At 34.1% G+C, this 17,841-nt stretch overlaps 1 protein-coding gene across 2 annotated transcripts; it reads left to right on the top strand.

Annotated features, from left to right (window-relative positions):
- The first annotated feature begins 1,507 nt into the window (after positions 1–1,507).
- On the top strand, positions 1,508–16,100 carry LOC123211148 (lysine-specific demethylase 5A). Of its 2 annotated transcripts, none has more exons than XM_044629690.1 (34): positions 1,508–1,822; positions 1,984–3,322; positions 4,096–4,153; positions 4,497–4,619; positions 5,033–5,090; positions 5,208–5,344; positions 5,735–5,893; positions 5,981–6,067; positions 6,666–6,848; positions 7,065–7,217; positions 7,336–7,527; positions 7,716–7,781; positions 7,951–8,046; positions 8,327–8,413; positions 8,490–8,606; positions 8,700–8,907; positions 9,042–9,106; positions 9,379–9,437; positions 9,537–9,668; positions 9,778–9,931; positions 10,011–10,346; positions 10,845–11,027; positions 11,196–11,257; positions 11,996–12,074; positions 12,296–12,445; positions 12,539–12,666; positions 13,445–13,568; positions 13,662–13,735; positions 13,911–14,055; positions 14,274–14,423; positions 14,585–14,680; positions 14,774–14,869; positions 14,950–15,152; positions 15,610–16,100. In XM_044629690.1, the coding sequence occupies exons 1-34, from the start codon at positions 1,735–1,737 to the stop codon at positions 15,845–15,847; spliced, it is 5,625 nt and encodes a 1,874-aa protein (XP_044485625.1). In that variant the 5' UTR covers positions 1,508–1,734; the 3' UTR covers positions 15,848–16,100. The 2 variants fall into 2 exon arrangements, with proteins under 2 accessions (XP_044485625.1, XP_044485624.1); XM_044629689.1 differs by having other exon boundaries at positions 5,732–5,893.
- The last annotated feature ends 1,741 nt before the right edge of the window (positions 16,101–17,841 follow it).

The raw sequence follows: 17,841 nt of genomic DNA, 5'->3' as shown, positions 1-17,841 counted from the left end.
ACTCATATGTGATACTCTTAGGCAAATCCCACATCGACAAAACACGGGAGAGATGCTGAGTCTGTCTATGTATCTCACATTGGTTAGTGGTTAAATAGCTGGTGAGCTCCTTAACTGTTAAGATGCGTTTTAGGTTGCAAAACCTAGAAGCAAACTCATGATGGACTGTGTGTCTAAAGTAGACAATATCTTGACAGTGGGCCAGGTTATTGAACCAGAGATGTTACAAATGGTATCAGAGCAGCTCCGCGTGTCCTCTTGAACAATGGTGGGGCAAACCTCAGCGAGGACGCTGAGTCCCGTAAAAGGGGGTGTATGTGATACCCTTAGACGAATCCCACATCGACAAAGCATGAGAAAGATGTTGGGTCTATCTATGTATCCCACATTGGTTAGTGGTGAGAGAATTTGTATGGTTAAATAGTCTGTGAGCTCCTTAACTGTTAAGATGCGTTTTGGGTTGCGAAGCCCATAAGCAAACTCATGATGGACTGTGTATCCAAAGTGGACAATATATTGACAGTGGGTCGGGTTATTGGACCAGGGATGTTACATCATATCTCTTGATCAAATCTAATCTTGTCATTATTTTTATTTGCTATGTAATTGAAAATAACAATTTTTGTAGAGTAGAGAAAGAACCTTGAAGAATGAAAAATTTTTGTTGAATAAACATTCCTATGAGTAGATATAACATACTTTTGAAAGGCTTTGATAAATTAAAATTTTTAATAGTGATATAATCAATGATTTTAAAATTGAATTAGACAAATTAATTTGATAAAAAATTCATAAAAAATCTAATTAAGAATAAAATTAACTCTATTATAGTCATTTGACTTGATTGATTTGATAATCGACTCTAATAAGTCATGTTAAATTGTGGTTTAACAGTTGTATTAATCTCATATTAATATTAATGTTTAAAATTTATTTTAAAATTATAATTATGTTGTATTAATATCATTAATCTAATTTTTAGATTTGTTGACTCGTGAACTAACTCTTTGATTATATCAAGGTTAACTCCAACTCTAAAAACATGGGGTATAATATGATTTTAACACCCATGTATTAAAAAAATAGATTCAAAGTTTTAAATTTGTCGTAAATGAGCATAATTTATAAAGTGTCATATTATATTTATTTGTGTAAAAATTTAATTATATGATATGATATGATATGATATATGAATAAGTTATATTGCAAAATGGAAAAATTTTAATACAGTAATATAATTTTTTGTAATTTTATTTCATAATATCTTAAACTCAACTTGAGAAGGGGTCAGGCCACTCAGTAACTTGCCTGCGGATAAGGTAAGGTTACCCACAATCATCCGGGCAAACAAATATCCCGGTTAAAACAACAGCGATCGCATCCGTCCATCTAAGTTGACCATATCCTTTTTGCTGAATCACAATTTAGCACGTCCGCACCATATCCAGGCCCTGTGCTTTCTTCCGCCAAATAAACACCCACACATTTCTCTCACGCGTGAACAAGAAAACAAAATCATCGACATTCAGTTGACTTCTCACCCTAATCCAACCATCAAGAAAGCGCGTGATCGGACGCTCTACTCTGAGATTCCCACAAACCGTTGTCCCGATACACACGGCGAAAGAGACTAAAGATACGAAACCCGATGAACCGAAAGATCCGTTTGGCTCTCCTAGTGGTTACCATTATCGAAAATATTTGCCATTTGGAGACCTAAGTATCCAAAACCCAATGTCTCCATATAAACAAAAAGAGAATTTTGCATTCTTTATAACAAACTCTCCCACGAAACAAACTGACTCACTCAAACTGAACAAAGGTACGCCTAAAACCCTAGAGCTCCGTTTTTATTTTTATTTTTTGTTCTGAATATTAATTCATTGAAAATATAGAAAAGAAAAAAAGGACAAATTGTTATTCGTAGAGATACAATATAGAGATTTTGATTGAGCTAAAATAGATTTCATGTGTATGTGGTAGTGTTAATGGGAAAGGGAAGGACTAGGGATGTGTTAGAACAGAATTCGAGTGTGTTATCAACAAAAAAATTGGGATCATTGAGTATACCATCTGCGCCTGTGTATTATCCGACTGAGGATGAATTTAAGGATCCTTTAGAGTATGTTTATAAGATTAGGACAGAGGCAGAGCCTTATGGGATTTGCAAGATTGTTCCACCGGATAGTTGGAAACCTCCATTTGCTTTAGATTTAGGATCATTTACATTTCCCACAAAAACACAGGCGATTCACCAGTTGCAAGCGCGACCAGCTGCTTGTGATTCCAAGACTTTTGAGTTGGAGTATAGTAGGTTTTTGGAGGAACATTGTGCGAAGAAGTTGAAGAAGGTGTCGTTTGAAGGGGAGGAGTTAGATTTGTGTAAGTTGTTTAATGCGGTGAAGAGGTTTGGAGGCTACGATAAGGTTGTGAAGGAGAAAAAGTGGGGGGAGGTTTTTAGATTTGTGAGATTGAATAGGAAGATTTCAGAGTGTGCTAAGCATGTGTTGTGCCAATTATACTACAATCATTTGTATGACTATGAAAAATATTACAATAAGTTAAATAAAGTGGTGGCAAAAGTTTGCAAGAGGGGATTTAATGAGGATGTAAAAAGTGAAGGTAAGGTTGAGTTTTTGAGCTCGAAAAGGAGGAGGAGAAATAACAATGATTGTGAGAGAGTTAGAGTTTGTGATAAGGTTGTAAAGGCTGAGGAGCTTGATCAGATTTGTGACCAATGCAAGAGTGGATTGCATGGGGAAGTGATGCTTCTGTGTGACAGGTGTAATAAAGGATGGCATATTTATTGTTTAGCACCACCACTGAAGCAAATTCCACCGGGTAATTGGTATTGCCAAGACTGCTTGAATTCTGATAAAGATAGTTTTGGTTTTGTGCCGGGAAAGCAGTATTCCCTTGAATCTTTCAGGCGTGTGGCTGAACGGGCAAAAAGGAAGTGGTTCAGGTCAAGATCTGCTTCACGTGTTCAATTGGAAAAAAAGTTTTGGGAAATCGTGGAAGGATTGGTGGGTGAGGTTGAAGTTATGTATGGGAGTGACTTGGACACTTCTGTTTATGGGAGTGGTTTTCCACGTGTAAATGACCCAAGACCAGAATCTGTTGATGCCAATGTATGGGATGAATATTGTGCTTGTCCATGGAATCTCAATAACTTGCCAAAGTTGAAAGGGTCAATGCTTAGAACTGTTCATCAGAACATTACTGGTGTTATGGTGCCATGGCTATATATAGGGATGCTGTTCTCAGCTTTTTGCTGGCATTTTGAAGATCACTGTTTTTACTCGATGAATTATCTTCACTGGTATGGTGTTCTAACTTATGCAAATTTTGTGTTTCTAGTATTTGAACCTACATATGATTGGTTCTTTTTTTCCCTTTCTCTTTTTTCTCCATTTTTTTATTTGCATAGATTTTAAACTTCATCTAAAGATAAACTAATGTATTGTAATGGACAATAGCAGCATTGGATTGTAAAAGAAGCTGATGCACCATTAAGCAAGACAAATGATTATTTTCTTATTTAATTATGGGAGGAAAACCAGAATAGAAAGTTGATATCGGAACACATTCATTTGACTGCTGTCTACTACTTCTAGCTCTCATTAGTTGACATCTTCTCACTATTTTCGTTTTTAAGCCCCCATTGGTAATAAATTTATAGAATTTATAAATTTACTGATTTTGGATACCTAGAAGAACTAATAATTTAACAGGCTGGTAATTATTTTCATATACCACTCACATAATGGAAACAGATTAAGAAATGCTCTGCGCCATTCATTGATGTTTTAAATCTTATCAAAAACTTAGGATATATATTGGTGTTGTCAGTTCAGAATGAGAAGCAGTAAGTAGTGGTAATAATTCTGTAATGCTTTTTGGATTAATTTTGTTGATTTCGATTAGGCATCCAAAATTGGTATGGCGCAAAATAATTAGAATTAAATTTGTTTATCCTATTCTTCTATTAGTTTAGAATGGTGGATACTTTAAATACTTTTTGAGATGTTGTTAAATTAATTTTCGTCAATTTTCTGAGAAAATTGATGATATCTGCTTCTCTTGCATTCTTAGGGGAGACCCAAAATGTTGGTACAGTGTCCCAGGTAGTGAAGCCACCGCTTTTGAGAAGGTAGTTCTTAATATTTGTCAATTGTTTCTGCATTCTCTAATGCATATTAGATTTACCTTCCTACACATGTTTTGTAGCATTTTTTTCCCTTTATCTGTGTTTTTTTGTTTTTCCTATTTGAGATGATTGAGGGATTAGCTTCTGTCTAGTCAAGGTTATATACCTGTGGTATCATGATTATTTTCCTGTTTATATGATGATTTTGGATGCATTCCAACATGCATGTGAGAGCACAATAATTTGAAGTCTTGATAGTTATGCTCTATGGTGTTTTGCAATATTGAGCAACATCTTTTTCTTATTGAGAAATTGTTTTTTGACTGATGTTGCCCTTTTTTATTAGGTGATGAAGAATAGTCTTCCTGATCTTTTTGATGCACAGCCAGATTTACTGTTTCAGCTGGTAACCATGTTGAATCCATCAGTGTTGCAAGAAAATGAAGTTCCAGTTTATAGTGTACTTCAGGTTTGATATTCAATGACTTGAATATGGATGTTTTGTTTTTTTAACCTTTTTGATTGCAAAAGTGTAGAATCATGTCAGGGTCAGCTATAACACTGTTTTTATTATCTCTCAAGGAATCATTTGTAGGAATATGAAAATAAACTCCTCTTGTTCTTAGGTTGACTTAAATTATATTTTGCAGTAAGATCAGTGTGGTTTTGGGGTATGAGTCTATAAGTACATGTGCTGCTATATGGATCTTTCTGCCTTAGTTCGGTGAAAAAGTTCTTGTCTGATTGCTTTCCTGGTCAACTAATAGAATGGCTTTTAATATGTTTTAAGTTGCATAATCTTTGGAGGCTGGTGATTTAACTTTATCTATGTATTCTGTTGGTTACATTCAATATAGTTCTTTTTTGCCTGCTTTGCACCAGGAGCCGGGAAACTTTGTCATCACATTCCCTAGATCATACCATGCAGGTTTTAACTTTGGTATGTCTTAATGTTCCTCTAGTTAACATTATATCAGTTTAAAGTGGGGCATATGCCTCATAAATATCAAACATGTCATTTGCAGCATATAAACACTAGGATTTTCTGTCTTTTCAGGTTTAAATTGTGCAGAGGCTGTCAATTTTGCTCCTGCTGACTGGCTACCTCATGGTGGTTCTGGAGCAGAACTGTATCAGCTATATCGCAAAGCTGCTGTTCTATCTCATGAGGAGCTCCTCTGTGTGGTAGCCAAGGTTATAACTTTTTCTCACCTGTTGTTTGTGCATTGATTGGACTTCTATTGAAGAGAACAGTAATAGTTCCCCTGGATGTACAAAGAGATGCAGCCAAAAGGAACCTTTGGCTCAGAAATTATATTGGCAATTAATGACTCATTGGGAAGCCTCCGCTTTTATCAGTTTTTTAATAGGAAAAATGTTTGAACACATACTACATCTCTCAATCTTCGTGTGTTAGATTGACCTTTGTAATAGTTTCCCTCATGTGTATCGTGGGTACATACTCAAATGGATATTCAATCCTAATATGAATACATTTGTTTTTCGTCTGTGGATTCTTGGTTTCTTCTGTTAGCTGTTCTTTGTTTATAGCAGCTACCTGATTATTTTTACTCTTTGCAGCAGAGTGATTGTGATAGCAAAGCATTGCCTTATTTGAAAAGTGAATTGCTTAGAATATATGCTAAAGAAAAAATGTGGAGAGAGCTACTTTGGAAGAAGGGCATCATCAAGTCGAGTCCTATGATCCCTTGGAAATATCCTGAGTATGTGGGTACTGTTGAGGTAATACAATATCTTTTACGGTATTTTGTTGCTTTATGCAACTCAATGATATATGGTTGTGAGAATTTCATCTGATGGCTTTTATAGGATCCAACATGTATTATTTGCCGACAGTATTTGTATCTTAGTGCTGTGTTCTGCTGTTGTAGACCATCTGCTTTTGTATGTCTGGAGGTAAGCAACTTTCGGTTGTGACTGTTTATATAATAATTATATGTTTCTGTAAACTGTCTATATGCCTATTCAATCTGCATAAGTCTTTCGACTGTTTGCTCCAAGAAAAGTTGTTATGAGACGGAGAAATTTTTGTGCTTTAGAACTTCTATGTTTTTCTGCGATTGCTCCAAGGATATAGGGAAAGTCTTATTTCAGCTTTTGAAATCTGTTGAGTTTTTTTTATCAATTTGTTTGTTCGAGCACAACTATCATGAATGATTTTTCAATTTTTTGTTCGAATTATCTAACTAGTTGGGACTTTTAAATTTGTAAAGAGTAAACTCATTCTAGTTGTATTGAATCTTTTTAGAGGAAAAAGCAATTAACAAGCCATTCAAATCAACTATCATGGTCAGCTTAACTCTTAGATCTTATTTTTTTAATAATTTTGTTTCCTGTGCTGGTATCATTATTTTTCTGAAGAATCTAGTATTGAAGATAATTGAAAGTTACTTAGGACCTTATGAAACTACTTTTTCCTTAAACACTTTTAACAATCTTGCAGTTGAATCTTTTTTTTTTGGCAATCGCTGATTATATTTGCATTCTAACACAGCACTGGAAACACCTTTGTGAATGCAAGTCCAGAAAACTTCATCTTCTTTATCGTCATACCCTGGCGGAATTGAATGACTTGCTTCTTACACTTGATCGCTGTAATCCTGAGGAGATGCCAGGAATTAATAGCTTAAAAAGGCAAATTTCATCTTCAAATCAAATGAGTTCATTGAGTAAAAAGGTTTAATTATGACTTCCTTTTATTCTTCTCTGTTTCCAAGTATTAGATGATAGCTTTTAGGTCAGCAACAGGTTTTAGTTATTGAAATTTTGTTGGGTGATTTTTCTTATTTTTTGTTGACCTATAATGTGGCCAATGCTACTAAATTTTATTTGGGTCACTTGTATTGGAATTTCTGCAGAGTTTTTGACTATTAATATCATGTAATGGGTGCAGGTCAAAGGTGGCTGCATTACTCTTTCTCATCTTGCAGAAAATTGGCTTTTTCGTTCTTCTGAGGTTCTTAATAATCTGTATTCTAGTGATGCATTTGCCACTCTGTTGAAGGAAGCTGAACAATTTCTATGGGCGGGTCATGAGATGGATCTAGTGAGCTTGAAGCCCTCATCTGCTTCATTCTCTTTTTCCAATCTTAAGTATGCAGCTCATAACCATGGTTTGCCTAATAAAATTTCTGTTTTTTTTTTTTTTCATTTTTTGAGCATAGGTCAGGGACATGGCGAAGAAATTGTCTGAAGCTCAGAAATGGGCTGAAGGCATAAGAAATTGCCTTTCCAAAGCAGAGCACTGTTCATATCAGCCTGACTGTGATTCGGACAAAGTGGAGTTGGCATATGTTAATGAGTTGCTGGGATTGGATACTGTGCCCTGTAATGAGCCTGGACATCTAAAGTTGAAGGTGTTATGCTTTTATGAAAACTGTTGTTTTAACTGTTGCTTCACAGATGCAGGATTGGGAGTTAGTGAGGAAAAACTGGTTTCTGTTATCATAAACATAATCAAGGGACATTTTTTGAGTTCTTGCTCCTGCATCATTTACTCTTGACTTCACGTTTAAACTCTTACTGTTTGATTTATTTCAATCAGGAATATGCAGAAGAGGCTAAGTTGTTGTATCAGGAAATTAATGTTGCTCTGTCAAAATGGTCAAAGGTATCTATCTCTATTTCCAGCTTTCAACATATATACTTTGTGTATAACTTTTATGTTAATGTTAAAAATTTTTTTCTTGGTCTAACAATTGATATGCTTCAGTTATTTTGTTTTGTTTTCACTTTTTATTTTGACAAACATTCTTCATTCTTCACAATTGTCACTTCAGATCTCTGAGTTGGAGTCGTTGTATTCTAGAGCTTGTGGCTTACCAATCTGTGTGGAAGAAAGCAAGAAATTATCTCAAAGAATTTCTTTTGCAAAGGTATGTATAGTTGGTGTTCTAGATATTGTAAAGTCTTGTACCATTGTCACTTGTAGAATTATTATATTTATGGTCTCTTTGATTTCATCCTTGATTATACCCACCTCTCCTATTTTCATCGTTACTCCTTAAAATACAATGCTAGAATAATTACAGGGAAGATCATGTTTAGGCAAAAAGTCTTTACATATGTACCTAAGTAATTTTGAATAACCTTGATTTGGTAATTTTATAACTGTATTTACATTTTTATCCTGATTTTCCTGCTGTTGTCAATTAGGTCTGGACAGACTGTGTGAGAAAATGCATCTCAAGTAAAAGTCCTGCACTAGTTGAGGTTGAAATGCTTTACAAGTTAAAGTCAGAGGTGAGTTATACAACCACATCTTCCTGTTTATTACTTGACAGAGTGTTGGTTTAATTTTTGTAACTTTGTTGAATAGATATTGGATCTTCAAGTTGAACTTCCAGAGACAGAGTTGCTTTTGGATCTAATAGGTCAAGCTGAATCATATCGTGTGCGGTGCAGTGAATTATTGAATGGTCCTATTAGTCTAAAGGTTAACCTACTTGATGTTCTTTTTATTTGTCTTTCACTCTTATCGTCCTTGTTATAGGGTTAATATTAATTTTCAAAATTTTGACTCTTGCAGAATGTTGAAGTGTTGCTACAAGAATTGGATGGTTTTATTGTTGATGCACCAGAATTGAAGCTTCTAAAGCAATACCATAGAGAAGTTGTTTCATGGACTTCCCGCTTTAATAATATTGTGGTGAACATTCATGAACGGAAGGATCAACAAAATGTAATTGATGAATTAAATTGCATTTTGAAAGATGGAGCATCTTTGAGAATTCAAGGTTTTTTGCTTGAAATATGGAATTTCCTTGTTGCAGTGATACTGTGGTGGCATTTGTTAGAAATCCTTATGTTTGCCATTGTTTTGGTTTCTATTTTGTGTTTCCTTGGTCATGGTTCATTTTTTCTTGAACAGTTGATGAATTGCCTCTTGTTGAGCTTGAGCTGAAGAAGGCTTATTGCAGAGAAAAGGCTCTGAAGGTAATGTTTGTGTCTTTATTTCTTTTCAACTCTTTGTTGGTGGTGATTGTATATCAATATAGAAGTCTATATCTAAATTTACAGTCCCCTTAATGTGCTTCCTGACCTTTATCATTTTGTTGGTTTCAGTTAGATGATGACTACTTTTTTATTTATTAACTTTGATCCATGCTCTGCCAGTTTGTTTTGGCACCTGTACTTAAAAGAAAATTATTTTTATTCCATTTTAGCTTAGTGCATGAATTCATAAAGTGTTTATGGCATTGTTTCAGGCATGTGATACTAAAATGTCCCTGGAATTCATTCAGCAAATGATGACAGAGGCAGTCATGTATGCTTTCTTGCATTGATACAACTCATCAAACTAAAATTATTGAGTTTTCTCTACTATTTGACATTCATATGAGTCACTGGCTTTCTTCTGTATCAGGCTACATTTAGAGAGAGAGAAATTATTTATTGATATGTCTGGAATACTTGTGACTGCATTGTGTTGGGAGGAAAGAGCAGCAGATGTTCTTGCACGCAAGGCTCAGATGTCCGAATTTGATGATATTATAAGGTGTTGAGTGTGGGCTATTTTTTTTAAACTTTCCGTAAATTCCTACTTAAACTGTTGAGTTCTATTGCTTACTTTTTTCCTGGCAAATTATTGAATATATTCTATTTAGGACATCACAAGACATATTTGTGGTTCTACCTTCGCTAGACAATGTCCAGGATGCAGTGTCAACAGCTAAATCCTGGTTGAAGAAATGTATGCCATTTTTGGCACCTACTTCTTCTGAGGCACCTATTTCTTTGCTGAAGCTTGAGGCTCTGAAGGTTCTTGTTGACTTATACATGTAGTTTACTAGCTAATCTGAGGGAGCTTAAGCCTGACAAGTTACTTTAAAATTTGCAGGAGTTGGTTTCTCAGTCAAAGATTCTTAAGATTTCATTGGAAGAACAGGGAATGCTTGAAACAGTTCTAAAGAATTGTGAGGAATGGCAGCATCATGCCTGTTCTCTACTGCAAAATGCTGAGTGCCTACTTGGTATGAGTAATATTGGTGATGCTCTGAGCAATGTTCTTACTTCAAAAATTCAACATCTGCTTTCCTCTATGGAATCCATTATAAAAGCTGGCTCATCTCTCGGTTTTGACTTCCATGAGATTCCAAAACTCCAAAATGCATGTTCCACTCTACAATGGTGCAACAAGGCCTTATCCTTCTGTTCCGTTGCTCCTTCTTTTGAGGTGACCTTCTATTTTTTATTTTATGCATCCAGCTTTGTGTCATATATTTTTTCTGAACTTTAATTTGCATAATGAAGCACAGTTCTTCTTTATGAGAAAGTGTGTCATGTTGGCTTAATTTGATGTAATATCCTTCATTGCTTTCATTTTGGAGCAAAAAATGTTGTGTACAAAGAACCAATTTTCCCCTTTTTCCTGAAGTTTCATTTTGGAGACTTCTGCATACCTGGAGTTTGTTCTGTTGTAATATGCCTAACTGGTTTCTTTTCTTGCTGGAAGTCCTATTTTTTTTAATGGTGAAATGCACAAGAATTTTCGTTCCATATTCATTCATTTTGTGTATTATCAAATTGTTGTTACTTATTTGCCTAATTGTGTTATTGATTTATTGTTTCTTGTTGGAACTTGTTAGATTAACATGTCTAATTGATTGTTTAAGTACTGCAATTCTTCCTCTTTGGCTTGAATGGTCAATGGTTAACTCTGTTTTACCTTTAGGATGTGGAGAACTTGATGGAGGTTGCAGAAGGCCTTTCTACTACATATATGCCTTGTAATATGTGGAACTCTTTGATTCATGGTGTTCGATGGCTTAAGAGAGCTTCAGAAGTAGTTTCTGCTCCTTGCAAGTTCAGAAGATTCAAGTTGAGTGATGTGGAACCAATTCTTGCCAGATCCCAGGTAATAGAATTTTATAGTTCTGAGCTTTGCTGTGCCTCTTCATATCTTCAAAAATATACAGATATTATTTAGATACTGAAGATTTTGGCTATGATTTGTCAAAGCAATTAAATTTCTATGCCGGACTTACTCGCGTTTCCCTTTGTTTTTCTTTTCATCTGCTTTCAGGTTATGAGTGTCTCCTTTCCTGTGATGGTGGGCGAACTTAAGAGTGCTATTCAGAAGCACAAGTGAGTCTTATGATTATTCTATATAGTTTTCTGGGTTTATTCTTTCGACCCTCCTGAGCTAAAGAGTATCACTTTTGTGTAGCATGAAAATCCTTCCATCTGTTTAATTCTGATCTCTTGTTACTATAGCTGTGATGAATCAATTCATTTATTTTTTTCGTGAAAAGCCTGCATTCCAATATTCATCAGTAGTAAATAAATTCTTCTGTTGAACAAATTTTGAATACTAATTATCCACTTTATTTTTTTAGTAGTGGATTTCTGATCCACTTTTTAAGTTTTTTTCTCTCATTAATATACATTTGTATGTTTCTTTAAAAAAAAACTATTACCATTATAATCAGATCTCTATCTATCACACCACATTATTATTAAAGCTACTTAGGCAGATGTCATCATATCTACATTTATCATATTTTTCTCCAAAACTATTCAGGGAGAATGGACAACTTAAATCCCCCATCCTGTCTATCTTCAGGAATGTGAAAGACTAAATTAGCTATATTTTAAATCATGTGGAACTTAGTAAACATAACTTAAAAGCTTATTGGGTATGGATGTGTGTCACTGTACATATAAGTTAAGAAGTTAATGTTGTTTATAAATGGTTATTAGGCATACACACTCGTGAGCATATAGACTTATTCCTTACAAATTCTAGCATTTTGGCATGTTTTTCTTTATTTTTAGTTATTTTATTATTAGTTTATTGCTTGTTACATTCAACTCTTAATGTAGGTCATGGCAAGAACAAGTGTATAAATTTTTTAATCTCAAGTATGAGCAACGATCTTGGTCTCTGTTGTTACAGTTGAAGGTATGCAATGTGTATGTGCTACGTGAAGTTCAATAACTGATGTTACATTATCTTAATTTTTTTTCTCATTCCTTTTTGCATAAATACTCTTTATAGTATCCCAGCTAGTAATTTTGCATATTTTCACTGGTAGTCAAGTTCAAAACTATTAAATTACAGTTATTTTGAGTAACATAAGTGGTATACATCCTAGTCTTGATTAATGATTTGATTACAATCAGGATTTTGGGAAAGCTACTGCTTTTCATTGTCCAGAACTAGAAATGGTTATATCTGAAGTTGACAAGGTTGAAACCTGGAAGCAACGATGTGCAGATATTGTTGGGAGTTCTATTGGAGAGATGAATACATTGTTTGGCTCTCTTCAGAAGGTTTTCATCAAATAATAACATTTTTTCAGCTCTGATGATTGCTATTTAAATGTGTATCATCGAGATTGAGAATCCTTTTTAATCTTTGTGCAGCTGAAACAGTCTTTAGATAGATCTTTGTACATATATAATAATTCACGAGGTTCAACCCCAAACAATTTGTGCACCTGCTGTGCGAGTGATTCTGGGGAATGGATAATTTGTTCAATTTGCAAAGACTGGTAAGGTGTTAATTAATGCATTATTAATTTTCAATACTAATTGGTAAACTTTGCTTATCTCCCTTGAAATTTACTCTAATTACAAGTGTTATGGACTTCTGATTAGCGAGTCTATATGTACAGAATACAATTTCTTTACTTTGATTATTTAAATTATAGAAGCTAGAGTTTTACTGTACACGCCCTTATCTCAAAAACGAACCACATGCAGTCAACAGAAATTGAATTGATCGATGGTTGATTGATTGAATGGAAAAGAACAATGAAAACCAAAAATTTTTCATACAAGTTTTGTGGTGCACTAACAAAACTGCTTGCCAGAATGACTTGCAAATTTCCTCATAAACTATTAGCAATATTTTTGACTGTCATTTTGATAATATTTAATAGTTATTCTTATGAAATGGGTGTGGGGAGCATTTCTAGGGAGATTTATGAGGAACTTAGAGCAGTTTTTTGGTGAATCTCAGGGAAAGACTAAAAAATTTGTGGGAAGTTTCTATTAAATTTTGAGGCAACCTGGTTATGCCTTTTGTTTAAAGAGTAGGATAAGTGAATAAAAGTTAACTATTACTAATTTTAGGCATAAAATTTAAAAAAAATTTGGTTTGCAATAGTTAAAGCTATCATTTAGGAGTAGTGGCTGATTAGTTTTTGCATTTTTTTTTTCCCTTGGATGTTTAATATGCTTGTCACATTTTTTCACATAATCACTCTATTTTCTTTTAAGTTTCTTAGATCTGTTGAAAATGTGTTCTTTAATCTTTTATATGAACAGCTACCATTTGCGGTGTGTTGGACCAACGACAGCAGTCGGTACAAACGATGCAAAAGAGTATATATGTCCTTATTGCCAATTTATTGAAAGTGGATCAATATCTGTAAATGCAGGCAGCCTTCTGGTGTGACAAATTTCCTCATTCCCGCTTCTCTTTTTGTGCAATTTGTATTATAGGCTTGTGTGTCTGTTAATTTTTTTACCTTTGGTTGTGCAGACATACAAAGGGAAAAGGTCTGACTTGATAAAGTTGATTGAACTTCTGTCAAATTCTGAAAAATTTTGTGTCATGTAAGTTGCTGTGCAGTAAATCTGTGGGTGATCTTTGAATATGCTTTTCAGTTCATTTGTCCCTTGTCCTCAGCCATGAGTGGTTACTCTACTGTTTGCATGTGCATATGCAAGCATTACTAAATTTATATTGGACAATTTTTTCTTTTTTGGTTACCTTTGTTGCCTCATACAGGGTTGAAGAAAGAGATATATTACAAGAAGTAGTGGATAAAGCTTTTGCTTGCAAGACCTGCTTGACTGATATTCTGGAGTTTGAATTTTCTTATTTGGATAAAGACCTCTGCGTCATCTCCAATAAACTAACTGTTGCCTTAAAGGTACTTATTTTCAATCCTTGTGTCATTTACTCTTGCTTCTCTTAATGTTTTTGTTTTCATCTTCATGATTTACTGAGCTGATTAGAGTTCTTTCTCCCTTGCTCTGTTTGAAATTCGCCGCTCCCATCTTTACTGGTGATGTTAAGGAGCATGAAATGATATATTCTGTAATCTCAAATGGTATTATTTTCCTGATTAGAGGTTGTTCTAATGCACAGGTGCGAGAGGTGGCAGGATTGTATGATGATCAAAGCAATAGAGTGCTTGACCTGGCATTAGCAAGAAATTCATGGAGAGTCAAAGTAAATAAATTGTTAGAGGGTTCAACAAAACCCACAATCCGACAGATACAACAATATTTGGAAGAGGTATCACATTCATGGCTTCTCCTGATATAGCTCATCTGTACCAACCTTTTTTGTCACTTTGGCCTCATGCTATCATTCAAACAAAAATGTAGTAGGAAGCATTGCAACCATCTGTGTTACTGTTTCTTATGTGCTAAATATAGTAACAAATAATGTGGCAGGGACTGGCTATGGACATAAAACCTGAAGATCACTTTAGGCAAAAGCTTACAGAACTGAAATGCATTGGCTTGCAGTGGGCAGATCGTGCGAACAAGGTGCATGGGGTTTTGCTAATAAAATCTCTGACTCTCTTTCATATAGTTTTAATATCTCATTGACTTAGCATTTTTGTTTCTTCCTTCTTGCAGGTCACAATGGATTCTGGTGCATCGAGCTTAGACAAAGTCTTTGAACTTATAACAGAGGTAGAAGGTTTACCTGTTTGCTTGGAGAGGGAACTTAAGGTAACCTTTTTTTTTGGTTGTTGTATAACTAAATGCCTTGGAAATGTTTTTAATCATTTCTTTTTTCATTGCGGGTGCAGTCCTTAAGGGCTCGAAGCATGCTTTACTGCATATGCCGGAAGCCTGATGATGAGAGAGCAATGATTGCTTGTGATCAGTGTAATGAGTGGTATCATTTTGATTGCATTAAATTACTTTCCCTACCAAAGATCTTCATCTGTGCTGCATGTAAACCTGAGGCAGAAGAGTTGTCTACACAACAATTGGTTGATGATAATGAGAGGTAAGCAAAATAATGCTAATATATGGTAAATGCGTTGCACTAGCCATTAGCCTGTATTTTCCTTGCTGTGTTTTTGAGATTCCATCAGGTGGTGATTGGGAATGTTTTTGATCTGATATATAAAAATACAAGGTAAAACAATGTTCCTTTGAAGGTGCGGTAACACGCATCACATCACAAAACTTTATCAGTTTTCTTCCTTAGTCATACAAGTTCTGAGGATGTTAGGTCTTGTAAGAGTGCAGGTGGTCAAAGGAACCACACTGGGCTCTTACAAAACACCGATATTTACATATGTTTTAACAAATCGACTTCTAAGAAGAATCTGCTTTTCTTATCTGGACTAACAGTTTCTAGTGCCTGATCATATTTTGGTTGTATCAAAACATAATATTCCATTCTTACGTTTGATTGTCTTGTAGTCTTTCAGTAACTGTTTTCCTTTGTAATTTGACAGGTCAAATGCCAAGTTTCTGGAGCCGAAAACACCTTCACCAAAACACATACAACCTGGAAAGAAACAGAGAATAAGTCTAACACAAAAGATGCTAGGCAATTCAAATAACAGTAGTACACTGAACTGTTCTAGTGGGATTGATAGCTTGTGGTGGCAAAATCGGAAGCCTTTCAGAAGAGCAGCCAAAAAACGTGCAGTTATGGAAAGTCTATTGCCATTTATTCATACGCAACAGTAAAGATAAGATGAATATAAATCATGATCAATCATTCGATTTATTCATATGGTTTAACTAAGTTGTCTTGCTAGCTCAATGATTCATTTATCAATGAAAATTAATTTTAGATGGAGCTCTATGTGAAGTTTTTGTTTCAGGGCTAGAACAACACCATTAGCCTCACACTTAGGACTGGATTTGAGCTGAACTGAGAACTTGGACTTGCTTGAGTTTAACTTGAATTCTAAATGGCTAATTTGAGTTTGAGTTTGAATTTGTTTGAACTGGTTGGAGATGTTGTCAAAGGTCATTGATAGGAAGAACAATGTAATGACTTCATCAGGAAACACTGGCCATCTTCAAGGGGGTATTCATCCTAATAATGTTGGAATTATTCTTTCCTCGTGATTGATCAGAGATTGTCTAGACAGCGTCAAGTCATAATTAACAAAGTATCTTCATCAGGTGAGAAAGTTCATGAATGATACTGTTGTTGCTGCCAAACATTCAAATATATCAGGTTTAATTGCACTAGTTTAACTTCCACACCAAACTCTACATCATCTAAATGTTTATGTGTGATTGATTCTGTGTTTACGCATTGCTTCCCACTGAAATAGATAACTAAATGTTTTCCTATATATGATTTTATCTATTAACTATTAATTTGTGGGAAAATAAATACTTTGTTGTAACTTCTAGCTCAAGCTCCAATTTTTATGTACTTTCTTATGTTAACTGTTTGATAGAGTTTGTAAAATTCAAAATATGTAACTTTTTTTTTTATTTTTTATGTTTATATATGCTTGAAATGCATAATTGAATATAGATTCAAAGTGTGAGGTCGTTGAAATAGGATATTTGTTTGGCTTGAATGTGAGTGACTGGTATCACATCAGTCTTAAACAAATTTCATATCAATAAAATTCATGGAAGATATTGAATATGTATGAATATTCAATGTGACTCTGAGATGTTTGGTTTGGGATAGTAAACAATGATATGTTGAAATATGATAATATTTTGACAATAAATCTAGGGGTATTGATTAAAATAGTCATTTTTTCAGCTTTATATATATATATATATATATATATATATATATATATATAGAGTTGATTTTACTTCTTTTGGATTGGCCAGCCACCTATGGTAGGGTAGTTCAATTGGATAAGTTGGTCCGTCGGGCAACTGGATGAGTGGATGAGTTTTATGTTTTTACTGGATAAATTTATGTTTTAGTTAGGTGGATCTTGGTTAAATGAATAAAAAATCTAAGATTATTTTATATTTTAAATTATAATATATAATAGAAAAAATTACTATATATATATATATATATATATATGGAAAAAAAAATTAAGCTATTTTAATTAGTATTCCCATATCTAATTATTTATGGACATTTCTATTCCTCTTCGCCTCTTTAAGTTTGTCATTAGCTTTCATGGTTGAAGAAGAAAGAACATACCCATCTTAAAGAAGTCTGATAACATTTCAACGGTGGCAAAATTACAGTACATGATATACTTATCCCTTGTACAACTACTGAAGATTATTATCTTCCGAAAAATTTGTCACATATTTGTTTAGGATGCTGCACAATGTAATGGGAATTCATTTCAATGGAGAAAATTTTACCTGCTGCGACTTTGAAACTGCTCCATCCAGCAATTTAATGGTCTCAGACGTCTTTATTCTCATTTATTATTGAAAATGACATCAGAGCAGAGGGCAACATCTAAAGTCGCAAGTTGTCTGAGGAAGTCAACTTTTGCAGAAATTTGTACCATTGTTGTTACCCGCCGTTGCAGTTGGGGGAGCGCCAAGTAATTATCGTAAGCAATGTTCACTCACTTGACAATGGAATAATGGGCATATTGAATGATTTTATAAAAAAAAAATTAATAAATTAAAAAATTTAAATTTAAATCTTATTTAATAAAAGTATATTTAAATTAAAATTTTAATTTAATAATTATATAACTCAAATAACTTTTTTAATTAGAAAAAAA

The sequence above is a fragment of the Mangifera indica genome, chromosome 3 (genome assembly GCF_011075055.1).
Source record: "Mangifera indica cultivar Alphonso chromosome 3, CATAS_Mindica_2.1, whole genome shotgun sequence".
NCBI lineage: Eukaryota > Viridiplantae > Streptophyta > Magnoliopsida > Sapindales > Anacardiaceae > Mangifera > Mangifera indica.
The sequence above is the reverse complement of the archived record's forward strand: the minus strand, read 5'-3'. Positions and strand labels throughout refer to the sequence as shown.

Excerpts from the sequence above, each read along its gene's own strand:
- LOC123211148 (XM_044629689.1), top strand. The coding sequence starts at position 1,735 with ATGTCTCCATATAAACAAAAAGAGAATTTTGCATTCTTTATAACAAAC. Across the intron at positions 8,908-9,041 it reads AGCATCTTTGAGAATTCAAG|TTGATGAATTGCCTCTTGTT; the intron begins GTTTTTTGCTTG and ends TTTCTTGAACAG. Across the intron at positions 9,107-9,378 it reads GCAGAGAAAAGGCTCTGAAG|GCATGTGATACTAAAATGTC; the intron begins GTAATGTTTGTG and ends GCATTGTTTCAG.